General features: G+C 37.2%; 2 protein-coding genes across 6 annotated transcripts in view; one reads left to right on the top strand and one right to left on the bottom strand.

The window, feature by feature from the left end:
• Positions 1–1,297, bottom strand: part of ITFG1 (integrin alpha FG-GAP repeat containing 1) — an 81,737-nt gene extending 80,440 nt beyond the window's left edge. The window contains exon 1 of one of the 2 annotated variants that reach the window (XM_057402195.1): positions 1,139–1,297. The gene's annotated coding sequence lies outside the window, so the exon portion shown is untranslated. The remainder of the gene's footprint in view (positions 1–1,138) is intronic. The other variant, XM_057402194.1, reaches the window with a different exon arrangement.
• Positions 1,298–1,560: 263 nt separating this feature from the next.
• Positions 1,561–15,641, top strand: part of PHKB (phosphorylase kinase regulatory subunit beta) — an 82,365-nt gene continuing 68,284 nt past the window's right edge. For 2 of the 4 annotated variants that reach the window (XM_057402190.1, XM_057402191.1), the window contains exons 1-4: positions 1,561–1,665; positions 9,166–9,255; positions 11,001–11,139; positions 13,583–13,682. In XM_057402190.1, coding sequence (XP_057258173.1) covers positions 1,581–1,665; positions 9,166–9,255; positions 11,001–11,139; positions 13,583–13,682 — 414 coding nt within the window. In that variant the 5' untranslated portion in view covers positions 1,561–1,580. Of the gene's footprint in view, positions 1,666–3,814; positions 3,910–9,165; positions 9,256–11,000; positions 11,140–13,069; positions 13,127–13,582; positions 13,683–15,641 lie in introns of those variants that run through there. The other 2 variants (XM_057402192.1, XM_057402193.1) reach the window with 2 other exon arrangements.

Here is a 15,641-nt window from a genome sequence, read left to right as displayed (position 1 = left end):
ACATTTTGTTTAAAAGGTATTCTGTATGTTCTTCAAGCTACATTTTGACAAGACTTAAATGATGAAGAATAATGTTATCAAGTAGGTTATGCTGGCATGCAGAAGCAAAGATGAAACCATGAACTTTGTTTCTAAAACTTTGAAACACATTTCTATATGTATTCTTCTGAAAGATAAGAAAATTTAAATTAAATCTCTTATCACTGACATTCATTTTAAATCTAATCTTTTGCTGTGTTTTTGTACAGGAGCATTTTCAAGGAGCCATGAATTTAAATATCTCAACTAGATGAGAAATTTACCCATGCTTTACTAAAGCTACTTCAAGACCCATTTCTGAGATTGAAGGAATATAAATAGGTCAATTTGGGAATAAATTTCTTATCTTAATGTGTAACTTCAAGTTAGTAAAATAATCCAAAAATTAGCATTCACAAATAACACCGCTAATAAGTGGGATAACACTTAAAAAATGATAACTGATAAGAAGCTCTGATTTGAATTTATATCTGAAACTTTAACAGAAATTTCTGGCAGACAACAGCTGTGTAGAAAAATTTATCTAGCCTTCCACTTTAACACAATGCTTAAGGTAGGATAACATGCAATTTATCCTCTTCACAACAGTGAAATGTAGATCTTTTTCCCGAAATATTGTGAAAGCAGGAGACAAAAACTAATTTGTGGCCATTCAGCTCTGCAGGATAAAGTCTTCAGATTATTTCATTACCATAAATTCAACTTAAAGAAAAATATTTCTTTCTTTACATTAAACGGTATTTGAGTATAAACCGAAAACATCTTTTTCCATACAGGAAATCTCATGCGTAACTGATATGTCAATTTTAGTCTTGGTTCGCTACCCTTGCCCCCAGCCACACTCCGGACAGACCAAGCACTGAAGACGTGCGCAGAACAACAGCAGCAGGAGATTCATGGAACCGAGGGTCACTTGCGCAGGAAGGGTTCCGTCAGAGTCTTCGATCCTCGCTCCTCACGGGACAGCTCCCGCCGGCAAAGTCTTTCCATGTCCACCAAGAACGCATTTGTCAAATAAGCAACCGGAGCCTCCCCACGAGCCCGTCCTTCTCCAGACCGACGTCAGTAACGCCGTCGGCCCCGCCCCCGCCCCACTCACCGCCTCGCAGCACAAACAGGTCCGTCTGCTTGTCTGAGTTAAAGTCGCCGAATGCCGCCAGGGTCCCGTAGGCCTCTGGCCCGAAGAGCTGGGCAGTGACGTTCTGCAGAGTCTCGCCGGGTCCTGCCAGGGCCAGCAACAGAGCTAGGGCCAGCCCAAAACAGCCACAGCTACCCCCCATCCTGCCGCACCACAGCCCCATGCCCCACTCCCTCCCGCCTCACTTACGGCAGCACGGGGGCGTGCCCGACAGAACAGCGGCTCACTTCCGGGACTGACCCTATGGCTTTGCGACAATAGCGTGATGGCCTGCGCCGGTTTCTTTACGGCTGTCGCTAGTGGGCAGGCGGAGACTGCCGGGTGGTTGCGTTGTTTCAACGTGCGTGAGGCGGGAGCCGCTGTTCCGACGAGAGTTCGGCAGGAGTGGCGGGTCCTCACCGGCATGGCGGCGACGGCCCCAGCGGCAGCCCATATGGCTGACGTGAGCTGGAAGATGCTGGAGCTACGCGCTCGCTCTAAACGTTCAGGTCTGACCTCTTCGCTTGCTTGCGAGGGGCTCCGGGTTCCCTCTTCTCGCCAGCTCCACCGCAGTTCTTCGCGCCCCAGGAGGTTTTGGCCGACTTCGTCCTTGTGGCTGTCGTGCCCGGCGCGGGGCGGGGGCGATTTCTCGAGGTCTTCCCGTCTTCCCGGCGCTGCCATCCCCCCAAGGCACACGCTCGGGGCGGCGGGGCCTCCCGCCGCCATACCCAAAGGGCGGTCGGGCCTCGCGCGGCGGCGGGCTGCAGGTGGCTCGCAGGCCGCTGTACAGGTGGCTAGCTGTCACAGCGGTTTTGCAGCTGTTTATAAGGCTGCCGAACAGGTGAAGTATTTTAAAATTGCAGCCACGTACGCCGAAGTGCCAGGTTTCCATTGGGAGAGGCAGTTATTTTTAACATGGGAATTTTCTGTTCTGAACTTCTGGACTGCGTGGCAGCTACATTCTGATCTAAATGACAGGGTGATGTTTACTGAGTTGGCTTGACTTTCCAAAGTTCAAAAAAAAACCACCTTTTTTTTTTTAACTTTTTTTCTAAATTCAATACAGCCTTAGTAGGGCTTTTATTGTTAATATTCTAATGGAAACAGTTTCTAAACTATTTCTGTGGTGGTTAATATGTGCTTGTAAAGCTCAGTCCCTATTGCATTATTTGCAATTAGTTCTATTCTGGTAGTGACTGATCAGACTGTGAAGAAAACCTGGGGCTTTCTGAGGGCATTAATAAAAAGGATTTATTGAAGACTGGTGTAATTCATGTGGCTTTAAAGATTCCACTTATGTGTAGTATGAATTTGCAAAATAATGTGATTAAGACTATCAAGTAATTGAGTTGTTGCTTTTGGCCAGTTATGGTTGCATAGTATTGTTATCTGAAAATTGATTTACAAATGTAGCCCACAAAATAAAGTCTGAAACCTTCATGTTGGGTGTATGTGAACCCTGAGGCACAGGGCACCACGCCAGCCTATGCAAATTCAGACCCTGTGACTGCAGAAGGCATTTGGATGATTTTAAGTGGTTGAGTTTTCTACTTTTTTGTTAAATGAGTATGAAAGGGTATCCTATAAAAATGGCAGGTTGTTATTGTAGTTCACTTTCTTTTCCTGTTTGTGGAGATTTTTGTCACTTAAATAGGAACTGAAGAGTTCTTTTTTTACTCGGGAAATAAAGATTATTTTAGTTGAAATGCTTTTCTGATAAAAGACTTAATTTTAAAATCAAATTTTATACATGATCTTCCAGGTAACATTCTTGTCTAAAAATCCAAATGATGTTCTTGTTTCTCAAATTTACTCCTGCATCTTCATGAGTATACTAAAATTGGTTTAACTTAGAGCTTTTATACTTACTTTCTGACACTATCAGAAAGCGACATAATTGGTACAGTCATTGAAGGAGACTGAAACTCGCCCATTATATTTTGAATTGGCTGGGGTCTGTGCTCCAGAATCACAGTTTACAAGAAGAACTGTTTGGTTATTTTAGCATGATGCTTGGAGTAAAGTATAATAAACATGGAATATAGACACACATGCATAAAATGCATGTTCATGTTTTGAGTTGACAGCAAAGTATCCTTTAAGACTCTATCCTGTAGGAGGTAATCCATATCTTCATGTTTATGTATTACATTTTTGCCAGTAAAACCAAATTTAATTGATTTTTTTTTTTTTTTTCCTACCTTGAGCAATAAAATACTGTTTCATTTGTTGCTGCTTTGATAGTTAACTGTTAGGAGCAGATAAAAGCAGCGCTAAGTATAAGCAGAATTTCAGTTCTCTATTGTTACTTAACACTTTTATATGCACTAGTTAAATCAGTATTTTTATTTTATCTTGAAATATATCAAACAGATTTTATTCAGCACCTTTTGACATCAGCACAAATTTCCTGTTTAATAACAAAGCTACTGTCTCATGTCCATAAAATGGACTTTGTGCAGACTGACTTCGTTGTTTTAGTCTGGCAAGTTTTATGGAAGTAAAAGCAGAAAAACCCCAAATTTTTAAGGTAGAGAGAGAAATACTTTCTCTTTTGTTTTTACTCTGTCATGTTAATAACTCAACTAACATTGCTTTAACTTAATTTAATGCTGATTGCCATTAACATGTACTAAACACTTTTGAAAATTGCTGTAGCATAGCCTGAGACGTTTGTCATTAGCTGCACCAATTTGAAATGGCCAATTTGGATGATGACAGAACCTTCTCTGCGCATGCTTTTTCAAAATTTGGTAAGTGTGCAGTTGTATGTTTTGGTTTTGTTTGTGGCTTTTTAACTCAACAAAAAATAATTGTTTTGTGTTTCATGCAGTGTTTTGTGCTAGTTTTTAGAACTGTACAGTAGAACCTAAAAATTTGAGCTCTTTCATTGGAAATTTCTGAAAACTGGAATCTACTGAGGTTTGAAACCTACAGCTCAGATCTCATTTTGTTTATGGTTTTTGCTCTTGTAACTGTCTCAGTGGAACAGTTTCTGAACTGAAGTTTCTCTTCTTAAGATGATTGTCATTTGAAAGGTGCACCAAGAATGGTGTTAGAATTAACTCCTAAAAATCTCCTATATGACTGGTTTGGTGGAAAGAAGTAAAATCTCCAATAAGTCAGACACTGTTCCAAAGCCTGATTTTTGGAAACCAGGTGGAAGCCAAACAAAGCCTCCTGGTGCAGCTTCTCTTTAAGTATGGCACAAGCTAGAATATGTGATGTTGTCAAGGCTGTTACTGATTTAGCTCTATATATATTGAAAAGAGTTTGACTGGAGCAGACTCTTGTTTAGTCTGTGTTGAAACACAGGAGCAATACAGGTGCTAGTGAGAGTAGCCAGGTAAGGGGGTTTCAGCTGTCTCTTGCTAGAAACTGAGTCACTTCAGCTACCTTGCCGTGCCTGTGGCATTTCTGTTTTGCCTCTCTTAATGATAAAGTACATGTGAAGTACTGACATTGTAACAAAAAAAAATTACTCTTTCTTAATTATTTTATTGGTACTTGATGTTATTATGCAAAATTATCATTTTAAGTAGTTTTAAGAGTTATTGTTTTGAGTTCTCAGAAGTGGTAGTGACTGCCTTGAGTATCCTATATGGTTTCCTGTCTTGCTTGTAGCATTTACAGGCCTTGCTTCGCAGACTTTAACATTCTGGTGTACTTTGATTATGAGAAGCTTCTCTGCACTGACATCATGGTCAGTGTTTTATTTCTGGTGTTCAGTAACTTCGGTGTGTTGTTAGTTATGGTAAATCCTGAAATCAGTAATTTCTGTTAAGTGTAATGTACTGTAGAGAGAAATCACTTCATATGACTAGTAGAGAAAGGACAAAATAAATTGATACATATTTTTTCTTTTTCCATGAAAGTCTAACTGAATTGTATGCACAGTCTAACACATTATTTTTCTTGATAAGTGATAGTTTAAAACTTTTGTATTTTAATACTATTTAAATGAAACTACTACAAGGTTTTACTCATTTTACCTGTGTTTTTATTATCACTCAACCTAGGTATACTTTGACCTTGCGTTTACTCCTACTGTTTATTCAGGTAGAGGAATACCTTAATACCTTTCTCTTCTTCCCTCAGCCTCTCTCCTGGAATTTCTTTGCCGTATTTTCACTGAATTGTAAAACAGTTTAGTTTGGAAGCGATCTACTCTAGGCTCTTTGCTCAAAGCAGAGTCAGCTGTGAGATTGTAGTTTCCTCCTCTATGTAGTGATTAAAAATCCCCACCAGCAACAGCACAGTTGATGCACATTCAGTTCATGGACTCAGAGTTCACATATTTACATATGTGAGAAGTGAATTTTCCTTCTAGTGGAAATGCTTCTGACGATTATTTTCTGATATCACCTTGTTCATGGGTTTGGACTTAAAAGCAGAGGTATTTGATGGCAGAAAACTATTAGAATAAATTGTATTATATCTCTCCAGTACTGTATTAAGTCTGAGCTCAGGAGAGATTGAGGAGAAGTCTAGAGGGAAAGGAAATGTGATGTTGGTAAGATTTGATTTATTCATGTGATATCATTTCTTAAACTTTGCTATATGAAGAAATATAATCCTCTTTAGTCCCAGTGACTTCCTGGGTAATGAAATATTAATTGTTATCTAAAGTCCAGAACTTGTTCATGTCTCCTCTGTTGGCTTGCATCCAGAGCTAGTGTCAGATTAAAGGTCTGTGGTCAGTTTTTATTCTTACAAAATCTAGAAAGAAATCTGGTAGTTGGCTCCTTTTTTTGCTTGTTTGTTTTTTGTTAGGGTTTTTGAGGGTCTGTGCTGAATTAATTGTGCAAATAATCATTTTCTTTCATTCTAGAAATAAAATTCTTGTCATGTTGTTTCCATTTGTAAGCAAAATTCGGGGAGGTGTGTGTTTGGTTGGTTGGTATTTTTTTATAAATTCTGTGCTTTGAAAAATTTGAATGATCAATAGTTGAAGTACCCAAATCTTATCCATAGACTAGGTCCAGTACTCCATTCTGATAACATGTTTTTAATATCTGCAGTTGATGCCATCTTGAAGAATGTGTGGGTGTTCAAAGCTTCCATATATATGAATATGGGAGAAGTGTTTCAAAATGTTTGCTATAGCTTTTAAATCTAAACATCTAGGCGGTTCATAGCTAATCTCAAGGGTAACTGGAATAAAAGTGAAGTGAATGGGAAAGTACTGTAACATCAAGGTAACATAATATTCTCAGCTCCAGAGGTTGTATATGCATAAGTATTTACACTGCTAATAGCTTACCTCAAGAGAACTTCCCACTATACTAGGTGTATTTAGTCAGTGCAGTATTTGGAGACAATCGAGGATTTAATTGGACTTGTGGTAAAGATTTTGAGTGTTCTCATATAAGACATTAAGTATATTAATGCAAGAAGCAACACTTTTGATTTCCTATCTGTATGTTTTCTTAGTGATTTTGTTGTTGTTGTTGTTTGGTTTGTTTTTTTGGTTTTTTTTTTTTGTATTTTTTTTTTTACAGACTTGCAGGAGTACACTTCTGTAGGGAAGTAATGGGCATACTTCCTTTTTTGTGGAAGGACCATGCATCCTATTTAAATTTTGTGTAGGGTTGTTACATTGATAAACAGCTGAAAAAATAATAAATCAACAAAATATTTTTTGTATTGTTTCCTAGCATATCTACTTATTTATCTACAATAAAACTCGCACTGTATGATTACAGTGAAGTCAGATGTTTATGAAAAATTGTATTTAAAATTGATACCCTAGTTCTGTTTCTCAGGAGTGCTTTTCAGGTACAAACTGAGGCCTTGAGGGTACTATTTGCATGTTTCATTCTTTCATGTTTAGGTGTTGAGGTCTTGCTGCTTTTTTTTTTTTTTGTCTAGTTTGAAAACCAATTTTAGATATCTAATTGAAAATGGCTTTCTGAGGCAGGTTTTTATCTTGTTTAAATGAGCTTTTAACTAAATGTTGGAAAAGAGCACAGATGGTCTTTTTTTAGCTATCCTAAAAATAGCTTCTGCTGAGTTATGGTCTCACTACAAGAACACATGGAAAGAGCAGCTAGCTTCATGTTTGTCCTGTCTGTTTCTTGAGTTTGATTAAATTGTAATACAATGAAATATAATTTACCCAGAACTCTTCCAGCAGAGCGTTCTAGACACCCAAGCAAAAAGGAAACTATATAGATGCTAATGAGGAATTAATAAAGTTAATAAAATTAATAAAATTTTGATTTTGAATGTTCCTTTAACCAAGATTTCCTATCTGTAGTAGGAGTAATGTAACAGATACTTTCAAGGCATCATATTTTTTGGGGGGGGTCAGTTTTCTTGAACTTTGAATTCTTTTCACCTTTATGTTTCAATAACGGTCTACTCTGGCTGTTTTATTTCGTCTAGTAAAGTTTCAAGCGTCTAAAAGAATATAATTTGTATATGGTGCTTTGGCATTCTCATGCTTTTCATTCTGTTGATTTTTAAAGAGAAGATACAAAAGCTGTGATGCACTGTTTTTCTTTTCCACTACAGACCAACTTCATTTCTTTTAGCTTTGTTTCTATAGGCAACTCAAATAAATTGTGCACTTTATGCTTCCTTCTCTGGCCTTTTCCCTATATGCACATGTTATTTGTAACTTAGCCTCTCCCAGTGAGGAAACTAGAAGCTGTGGGTAAGCTCAGATGTGTTGGTAAATGTCACCGAAGAATCCAGGCACAACAGATCCACAGGAGTCTGCTCAAGGAAGGGTGGATTTTTGTTGGTATTTTTTGTTTGTCTTTTTTCTAACTACTGTGATTGCAAAGCAAAAGTGATACTAATTTGGAGGGTGAGGTTTGAGTTCTTGAGAGGCAAGGAGCATTTTCCAGTCTCTCCACCACAGGACTTGATAAATAAAGTTTGTGTCACCACTGCACATGCTTTCATTTCATTTAGATGAGACCTTGTGTATGGCCAGTCTCCTGTCTGTTGGTTGGTTGGATATGTGCTGTGAGTGCAAAAGAGGCAGCTTGAATAGCAGCATGCTGTTGTGCTACATCCTGCCAGACTGCTTGGTTGGTTGGGCTTCCCTAGCAGTTGATTTCTGAGCTTGTCAGAAGGGCATCATGCAGTCCAGAAAAGGGAAATTCTCACTCTTCCTGTTAGCAGATGGCTCTGGGAGATCTTACCATCCAGAAAACCAAATGAAGCTGAAGTGATATGTGGAAGCAGAGCAATATGTTACTCTTAAATTAGAAGTGCTTTACCACAGTAATTTTTAAGAAACTGAATGGGTAGCTCAATTCAGCTATCAGGAAAACAGGCTTTTCAGGTGCAAATAGGAAAGCAGTCAATTTGTGGGATATTTAGAAGGAAATACGTAGATTTGATAGGATTGTATTTCTCTGGAATATAGGTAATTTGGGAGCTTTATGTGTTGAATAGGTTATTTAAGCTTTGGTAGTACATGAGAAAAAGATAACCCCTTTTTTGATTCAAGTCATGAAATTAGCTAAGGTTGTTGCTAGGGTGGGTAAAAATGAGGTTAGGATGGGTCAAATGTTAATGGTGTTGCACGCTTCATCATTTTAGAAGGCAGGTAGGGAAGTCATAGTTAAATTTGGGCTACTTTTGGCCCTTATCCTTCTGTTTTTCTACAAATCCTTAGGGATGCTGTAGCATACTTGTAAGAAAATGTTCCTAGGAAATCCTTAACGCTTAATAGGCTGTCTTCAATAATTAAACTGCTACATTTATGTAGCATGTGCTAATTAAACTATTACATTTATGTAGCTAAATATCTACAAGGCATTAGAGATCCAGATAGAGGTCTTGTTTTTTTGGACAGGTACTATAGAATAAACATGTATAAAAATTATTCTCTGAGATTAGAAATATTGCAACTACTTTTGTTTGAATTGGAATTTGATGAGTTGTGATTTTATATAATAAACATCAAAAAATCATCTTGCAGTAATTGTTAGCAATAGCACAATTATTAAACTAATTCTGGTCTTGATTTTGTTTTCTCTTCTCTTTTTTAGGTTCAATTTATGAGCCACTTAAAAGTATTAACCTTCCAAAACCAGAGGGGGGAAGTTTGTGGGATAAGTTGGATCATTATTATAGAATTGGTAAGTTAGAAATTGTTCCTACCATGAAAGATTTCTAGTGTAACTGACTACAATATTTACAGTTATGGTTATGACAGTAATTAGCTTTCTCTTAAAATAGTATCTGCAGCATTTAATAAGGATTTTTATTTTCTGAGAGGTGAAGCATTCTGTCATTTATAATTTCTCATAACATTCCTGTGATAATATAATGCATGTATTTGGGTATATTGTACATAGCTTGGAAAATCATGACCTGTTGTCCTGGGTTCAGCTGTAACAGTTATTTTTATCCTTCATAGCTGGTGCAGTGCTGTGTTTTCAGCTTTACTCTGAGAACAGTGCTGGTAACGCACTGATGATTTTAGTTGTTGCTAAGTAATGCTTACTGCAATCAAGGACTTTTCAGTCTCTCATGCTCTGCCAGTGAGGAGGGCAAAGGAAGCTGAGAGGAAGCAGAGACAGGACACCTGACCCAAAGTAGCCAAAGGGGTAATCCATACCACAGCACATCATGCCCACTATATAAAATAGGGGGAGTCATGCAGAAGGGCCACATTACTACTTTAGTTGGGCTGGGTATCGCTTGGCAGGTGCTGAGGAATTATGTTGTGCATAACTTGTGTTTATTGGTTTGGATTTTTTTTCTTTCCTTTTTAGTTTTGTATTTTTTTCCCTATTATTTCCCTTATCACTTATGTTATGGTGGTAGTAGTATTGGTTTTGTATGGTACTTCAGTGGACTGTTCTTATCTCAACCCATGGGATTTACATTCTTTCAATTCTCCCCATGACACCTGGGTTCAAAATTATCATCTGCATTTGTTGAATACTAGAATAACTTCTGTTGCACCTGATAATCTTGGATGGGGAGGGGTAAAGGTAATTTGCTGACAGTTTCTGATGCTTGAACTAACCCAATTGTGAATTAGAATTGATATTTACATGTTAGGTGTCATTATTCCTACTTGAGGATAGTTTCCTAAATTTCTGGTGTGAATTTGGAAGACGCAAAAACTGGAGGGTTGAATTACACTTGTTGAAAATGAAAAATACTTGGAAATCCAGTCCAGGTGTAAGATGGAATTTAGAATTATTCTGGATAAAGTGGTAACTTACTATTGTGGCATTAGCCAGCTACAGCTGAGGAAACTTTAAATGGATAAAAGTTTTCTTGTAGTACTTGTAACAGTTGGACAGGTGATTTGTGAGAAGTTAATTTCTGTTATTAATTTCAGTGCCAGTTTTGTTTGTTAGCTAACTTATTTTAAGACAATTTTGATGGTTTTCATTATGAGATCATTTTAAGCCAAAAACATAACACGTTAAAGAAGTGATGGTATATTTTGATTGGGGGGATTGGGGGTTGCATTGCAAGATGTACTTTTAAAGATGTACTTTTTATAAATGTAGGATTCTTTGGTGTTTAACTGTTAAATTTTTATTATTATTTTTCATAAAAGGGAAGTTACTGGATTGCATTGTAGAGATTCTGTATGGAGTGGATTGTATGAGAACAGAGGCATATAAGTAGTTTTGAATACTGGGGGGCTTTGGGTGTTTATTTTTATAAAAAGGTCTAATTTGATTGAAAACCAACATAACAAAAATTTGTATATGTCTTTCTCCTTACCTTTCTCTGTTGTCTGTTTTATGTTGTGCATGCTCTAACAGGTTGTTTACATCTTGATTTATTCCTGAAATCTATTTAGGAACTGAAAGAAACGTAAGTGTTAATATTTCCCCCCCCCCCACACTTTTTCCAGTTAAGTCAACGTTGCTGCTTCATCAAAGCCCAACCACAGGCCTGTTTCCTACAAAGACGCATGGGGATAACCAAAAGGCAAAAGTACACGACAGTCTTTACTGTGCTGCATGTGCCTGGGCATTAGCCCTTGCTTACAGGTGAATAACTTCTAAATTCACATCTCTCACATTCTTTCTGTTACTCAGTTCCCTAGGAATGTTTCTGAAGATAAAGCTTCAACAAGAAAGTTTTGGAAACTCATAGAGTTAATGTTTCCAAATATCGATAAAAATGTTTATGTAGCTACTAGTTAAAAAATGCCACTCTACTTTTGGTAAGTAAACATGTTTTCATATAATTTAATTGGTACCACTGTTCTGAAACAGAGGAATTAATGCATGCTATTAAAAATAAAGGTTATTGAGGGAAACTGTGCTCAAGGATTACTACTTATTTTAAATGCAGTAGAACAGTATGAAGCAGAAGCAGATTTGTCCCAGGCAGTAACAATCTGGGTACTTGTAGCAGACTGAATCCTTGAATGCTGAGAAAAGTGTATTTGGGAAATAATAGTGGCTGTCTTCCTCTCTAGGTACAAAGGGTGGGCAGTCTCAGTTGTTAGCTCCTCTTATTTTCTGTTTCTTCCATTTCCATAGTTGACTCCTTAGAGAAGTAGGTTAGGAATTTGTGTGGTGTAGTATGACCTTAAGAGCTATGGGAGATAATTTGTTAATAATGCCCTCTCCTTTAGGTCAAATAACTATGGAAATTGCTTTCTGAGATTTAGTATTCCTTGATTCCAACCTTGGCACTCCAGCCACCCAGGAAAACAGAGGTGATAACTCAAATGCAGTTTTGAGAAAAGATGATGGTGTGCAGATAACTGGATAATTTCCTCTTTTTAGCAATCAACCTCTTGTACTGAGGTAGTGATCATATTTTTGGGCAAAATTCTAGTATATTTCATAGAAGTAGGGCCAGAAACAATATGAGGAGCTAGTGTTGAAATAAAGATGATCTGCTTAGCAGATAAAAAGTTTTGAGTTTCTTTTTTGTCTCCATTTATTGCTTTAGATTCTGTATCTGACACCACTCTGAAGAAAGTTGTTAAAGTTGTCTTCTAGGAAATGTGACGAAATTATGCATTTTGAAATAGAAGATGCAGAGTTCTCTGTTTACTTCTGGAGATGCTGTGCCTGAAATCTAATAGGTTTTAAAAGTTTTGATAAACTAGCAAAAAATAAAAGGAAATTTATAGTCGGAATGTATAATTGCAGCTTTATTTTGTTTTATTGAAATTTTTGCATCTTTCTTGTAATACCTCGTTATTGTTGTTGAAATAAAAGCATTTGAAAACAAAACAGATTAAAAAAAATAGAAGGAAAAATAAAAGAGACGGGTGATTGTTTTGAATTTTCAGCAGCTCATAGAAGAGACCATGGTATGATGTTACCCAAGTTATTCAGCCTTTCGTTTTCGTTGTGTATTGTCATAAAAGGTGATACATGAAATTTGTTGCAGGTTGAAGGGTGAGCAAAGTAGGGAGACAAATAGTTTGTTACTCCCAGTTATGCTCAGAACAAGGCCCTGAACTTCAGATGCTGTGCAGTGAACTTTGTTTGGCAAAGGTTGATGGTTGAAATTAAGTGAATGGCTAAACAAGCAAAGATAAAAGACTCATGGAAGGTTGCATTATTTACTACATGCAGATTACTGTGCTTGATTCATGCCAGTGCTGCTGTTGTGAATAGAGGAAAAATACTGTACCATGAGCTTTCACGTGTGCTTCATTGGTCTGATAAAAGTGAGAATAAATCCTCCTGCTTAAAAAAAAATCTTAACCTATTAATTTTGCATTTTCTGGTTTTATTACTTATGAGGTTGTTTTTTCACTCCTTTCAAACTGAAAGCAAGTACATTTCTTGAATTTAAGATTATTGTTTAAATAGCATGATTTCTGGATGTATATGTTTTTGAAGTTACCACTGCCTTCCTTATTTTCCATGTAGGTAGTAGAACCACAGCATAAACTACTAAAATGTTAAGTGTAGTGAAAAAGGATATGCTTTGCTTGCAATATAGTTATCATCCACTTACCTGTCATCAAATTAGTAACAGCTATAAAGTGGACTGAGAAGTAGCAGAGTGGATATTATGCTGGTCTGCATATTTGTATCAGAGACATGCTGTTGGAACTTAACAGATGTGTTTTCCCCCTGGAAGGCTCAATCAGAAATTGAGAGCTTGAAAAGACAGAACACATGAATGCAATGGTGAAGGTTACAATAGAGTAGAGTTAAAGAGAAGTTGCCTTGGTGTTTTGGATCTCTCAAGGAACACAGAATAGTGGCTTGCAATGTTAAAATATCAGGCCTATTTTAATTTTTAAATTCTGAAATGTGAATATTTGTATAAGTTGCGACATAAACTAATTTTTAATTTTATTAAGGAAAGACGGGTAGGGCTGTAAATATGTTGATATGAGTATGGGCCCCACTGTGGAACAGTGTTAGCTATGTACTTAATATTCCAAAGCACTAATGTGTCTTCTCACCCTCAGTGCATTTCCAATTTGTTTTACAAGTTATCTCTCTTGCCCAGGCGTATTGATGATGACAAGGGAAGGACTCATGAACTGGAGCATTCTGCTATTAAGTGTATGAGAGGAATTCTTTACTGCTACATGCGTCAGGCCGATAAGGTAAAACACTATAGTGTGGACACAAGCTCTTACTTAATTCTAAGGAATTAACTGAACTGAGAAAACTGATTTCTAAATATAGATGAACTTCAAAAGGGAAATGCAGTATTACAGCTGCGTTGTTATTGTCAGGTTGCAGGACAGAGAAGAGACAAGCGTTTTGCGAGGTAAACTGCAGGGTTATATTTGAGACTTCTTTCGGTTCCTTTCGCAGTTATCTATCCTGTTTAAACCTAAAGTAATTGGGGGGTTTTAACGTCATTTTCATGCTTAAATGGAAAGATGTGGGATTTCTTCTGGCTAAAGCGGGATACTGTTTACTTGGTTATTGTACTTGCAGTTGTTATCCATACCTATGTGATGATTTTGATTATGTTGCTTAGTTACTTTGGCAGCAGCTTTCCAGTATTCGTTGAGCTTACGAGGTCTTCCTGCAGTGTAGTCATAATCAGTCTCTAGTACCTAACAGACCTAAGTCAAACAGGACTTTATTCTGAGAGACTCTATGTGCTGGCCTCATGTAGAAGGAAGGTATTTTTTAATAATATTTATTCTATATACCCAAAGCATGGCTTGAATAGATGATGCTGCTTGTGACAAAAATTGCAGATATTATATTGTATTGCTTGCAAATAAATGAGTTATGACCTAAACTATGTCAGATATGTTCATGGACTGGACATGAGAACTCCACAAGATGTTATTCACTTGCTTACTTCTGGGGCATGTACTTATATGCCATGTATGATTTGTTGGTAGAGAAGAACATGTCCTGAAGATATGATCAGTATTGAAAGTTTTGTTAAATGTGGACCAAGTACTTACAATGGTGGCTAGAAAATTCAGTAACTGTTGGAGCGCATACCATAAGTTGAGAAAATACAGAGAAGGCTCTTCTTTGTTACCTTCATTCTTTTTTTTTTTTTTTTTTTTTTGTGAATTTGATTTCCTTTTTGTGCCCTAGTGGCAGCTCTCGGAGAATGCAAATTGTTTACTCACATGGTTTCCTGATGTCACAGACATTGTAATTCGTGACAAAAAAAGGGAATCAAAACTACTTTAAAACCACTGTGGTTCTTGTTTCACTCCTTTATTGTTAACTTCCTGCATTAATACTTGGCTTACTGCATTCCATCTCTATTGTAAGAAATTCTGTATCATAGAGGCTCATTCTGAGGTCCAATAATAGTGTCCATGAATAAAAAGTCATTTTAATTTGGGTTACTATTCTTCCTATCTATAATATTTTTGTTTTCTTTCTAAGCTATCAGCTTTGCATCTAGTATCTGTAAACATTTCACTGAATATCCGAATGTCACAAACTGTGCTCCCATGTTTTCCAGTATTTTGCCATGTTCTCTTTTATGCCAGATTCTTGGCTCTTATAGCTTTTCATTTGTTACGTGATCTGCCTGTGGTGATTTCTGAACACTTTGTACATCTATAACCCAGAAGGCTTAAAAATTATTAGTATCAATAACAATAATTTGTCACATTGTCAAGTTGTACAACAAGAATTATTAGGTTTTCTTGATTGTAATTAAGAAAAATTACTAAAATTCTTGTTGCTAACATAATTTTTGCACTCTGGTAAGAGCTTTAAATTAGGAATGGTGAGGGGGAGAGAGACTGCTCAACAATCAAGTGGTGATGGGGTAGGCAAGCAAAGAGTTTAAGGTGATGTGAACAGAAGGCACACAACATTAACTCAGATGGAATTGTTCCAAGAGCAGGTGTGAAAATAAGGAGGTACCTGTGGGACAGCATTATGGAATAGAAAGCTCTTGTACCCTTTCTGGGAAATCAGCATATTTGGGTGCCGCTCAGCAATGCCTTACACTAGTGCATGCAGCATGGGGAATTAAAAGGACGAATTAGAGCTGTGTGCGCAGCTCCAGGGCTGTCATAGGATCACAGCTGTGTGGTAGGATAGCTCAGGTGACTGGAACACTCTGGATG

The sequence above is a fragment of the Pezoporus wallicus genome, unplaced genomic scaffold (genome assembly GCF_028554395.1).
Source record: "Pezoporus wallicus isolate ANWC-B61680 ecotype Strahan unplaced genomic scaffold, APGP_CSIRO_Pwel_v1 contig_2393, whole genome shotgun sequence".
Classification (NCBI taxonomy): domain Eukaryota; kingdom Metazoa; phylum Chordata; class Aves; order Psittaciformes; family Psittacidae; genus Pezoporus; species Pezoporus wallicus.
The sequence above is the reverse complement of the archived record's forward strand: the minus strand, read 5'-3'. Positions and strand labels throughout refer to the sequence as shown.